This window comes from Austrofundulus limnaeus, unplaced genomic scaffold (assembly GCF_001266775.1).
Source record: "Austrofundulus limnaeus strain Quisiro unplaced genomic scaffold, Austrofundulus_limnaeus-1.0 Scaffold407, whole genome shotgun sequence".
Taxonomy (NCBI): Eukaryota; Metazoa; Chordata; class Actinopteri; order Cyprinodontiformes; family Rivulidae; genus Austrofundulus; species Austrofundulus limnaeus.
In genome coordinates, this window is record NW_013952809.1 from 327,905 (window position 1) to 329,451 (window position 1,547).

Consider the following 1,547-nt stretch of genomic DNA (forward strand, 5'->3'; position numbering starts at 1 on the left):
ACAGCAATTATGCTGAGTCAGGCTTGATTTTTAATAATCTTTTCCTGTTAAATAAATAAATCAAATCAAATTGCAGCCGTATGTTTTGGACACTCAGCTGAAGACAGGAGCTGAGCTTGTCAACTGATCACCTGGTGGTGAGTTGGATCAGATGGGGGTAGATGCCGGACAGAACCCAGCAGACTCAAACATGTAACTTGAAATCTGTTGCCCTTGAAACTGGCACGTATGCCCGTCAAACAGTTTGTCTTACCAGAGTGTGCTGGGGGTAAAACTGGATACTAACTCCTTGGACTGAAAACAGTCCAACCGATTTGACCTTAAGATCTGCACCAAGGGCGGTCTTGAAGAACCGCACCGCCAAGGTACAGACGAGCCACCTGGAAGCAAAGCACGTTGACAGTATGTTTGACCCAATTCTTGTAGATTTAAGGAAACAAAAATGATTTGATTATAAAAAATGTGTTTATCAGAATTACCAAATAACAGTAAAGTGTGTAGACTTTGAAACCTCACCTGAAAATGACACATGATGCAATCACAAGCAGCAAAATAACAAGGAAGGATATGAACACAAGAGACATTGTGTCCCAAGTTGTTCACACCCAAATCTTGGACATGGGTCTGGCTTCTGCTCTCCTGTCAAACAGGAAGAGATTCAACACAAAGCATCACCACATGAATGCCGACAGGCGTCACTCACCGAGTCAGTCACATTACACATACAGAGTACCGCAGAAGTTTTCCATAACTGTCTTAACCTGAGAACACATTCAGCATGCAAAGCAGCAGGCGTACGCTAACCTTCACAACAAACCTCAAGTGCTAACGTTGCTAAATAAAGTTGTTAAACGGAGAACGAACAAGGCTGAACTTCATAAAAAAGAAGAAGAAAAACAGCTAACTGCGTGCAAACCTTGTTCATCTAGTTCGTTTCCTTGTCACCTGAGATTAAAACAGGTGAACTGTTGGCAAAGGGTGGCAGCGTTAGCTTAAACTGGTCTTACACGAAATAGTTAAACACACTTCGCCGCCGCGTCACCTCAAAAGATCTTTAGCGAGCTAGCATGCTAACGGCTAACAGGACTGCCGCGAGACTAAACCGCACAAATTAGCTAATATTTTTCAGCAACTGCGGGGGGGAGTGCGGGTATGATGGAGGTCTCCTTGTATTTAACGAAGTCGCTTACCTTGAATCATTCAAAGCACCGGGTCGATCATGCATATTGAGGTTTGATGAGCTGTTACTGCTGCTCGGGTAGAGTTCAGGTGGTCCGCCCTGCTGCTCAGCTGCCAGATGACAACAGAGACAAGCTTGAGCTCCAACAAAAACTGTCACAGATACTTTTTTCACTTAGAGTATAATGCGTTTTTACACTCTACACAAAGAACTTTAAAATATGAAAATAAAATAAAAATACAAATGTTTTTTTTTGGAACTCAACAGCTGATGGGAGCATTTATGTCCACAATATCTATCTATCTATCTATCTATCTATCTATCTATCTATCTATCTATCTATCTATCTATCTATCTATCTATCTAT

The 1,547-nt window shown here is 41.8% G+C and overlaps 1 protein-coding gene across 3 annotated transcripts in view; it reads right to left on the minus strand.

The window, feature by feature from the left end:
* LOC106528827 (protein KIAA0100) overlaps positions 1–1,461 on the minus strand; it is a 24,518-nt gene extending 23,057 nt beyond the window's left edge. For 2 of the 3 annotated variants that reach the window (XM_014024088.1, XM_014024085.1), the window contains exons 1-3: positions 1,191–1,461; positions 517–639; positions 254–380 (exon numbers count right to left, since the gene is read on the minus strand). In XM_014024088.1, coding sequence (XP_013879542.1) covers positions 254–380; positions 517–584 — 195 coding nt within the window. In that variant the 5' untranslated portion in view covers positions 585–639; positions 1,191–1,461. Of the gene's footprint in view, positions 1–253; positions 381–516; positions 640–916; positions 1,104–1,190 lie in introns of those variants that run through there. The other variant, XM_014024086.1, reaches the window with a different exon arrangement.
* Between the last annotated feature and the right edge of the window lie 86 nt (positions 1,462–1,547).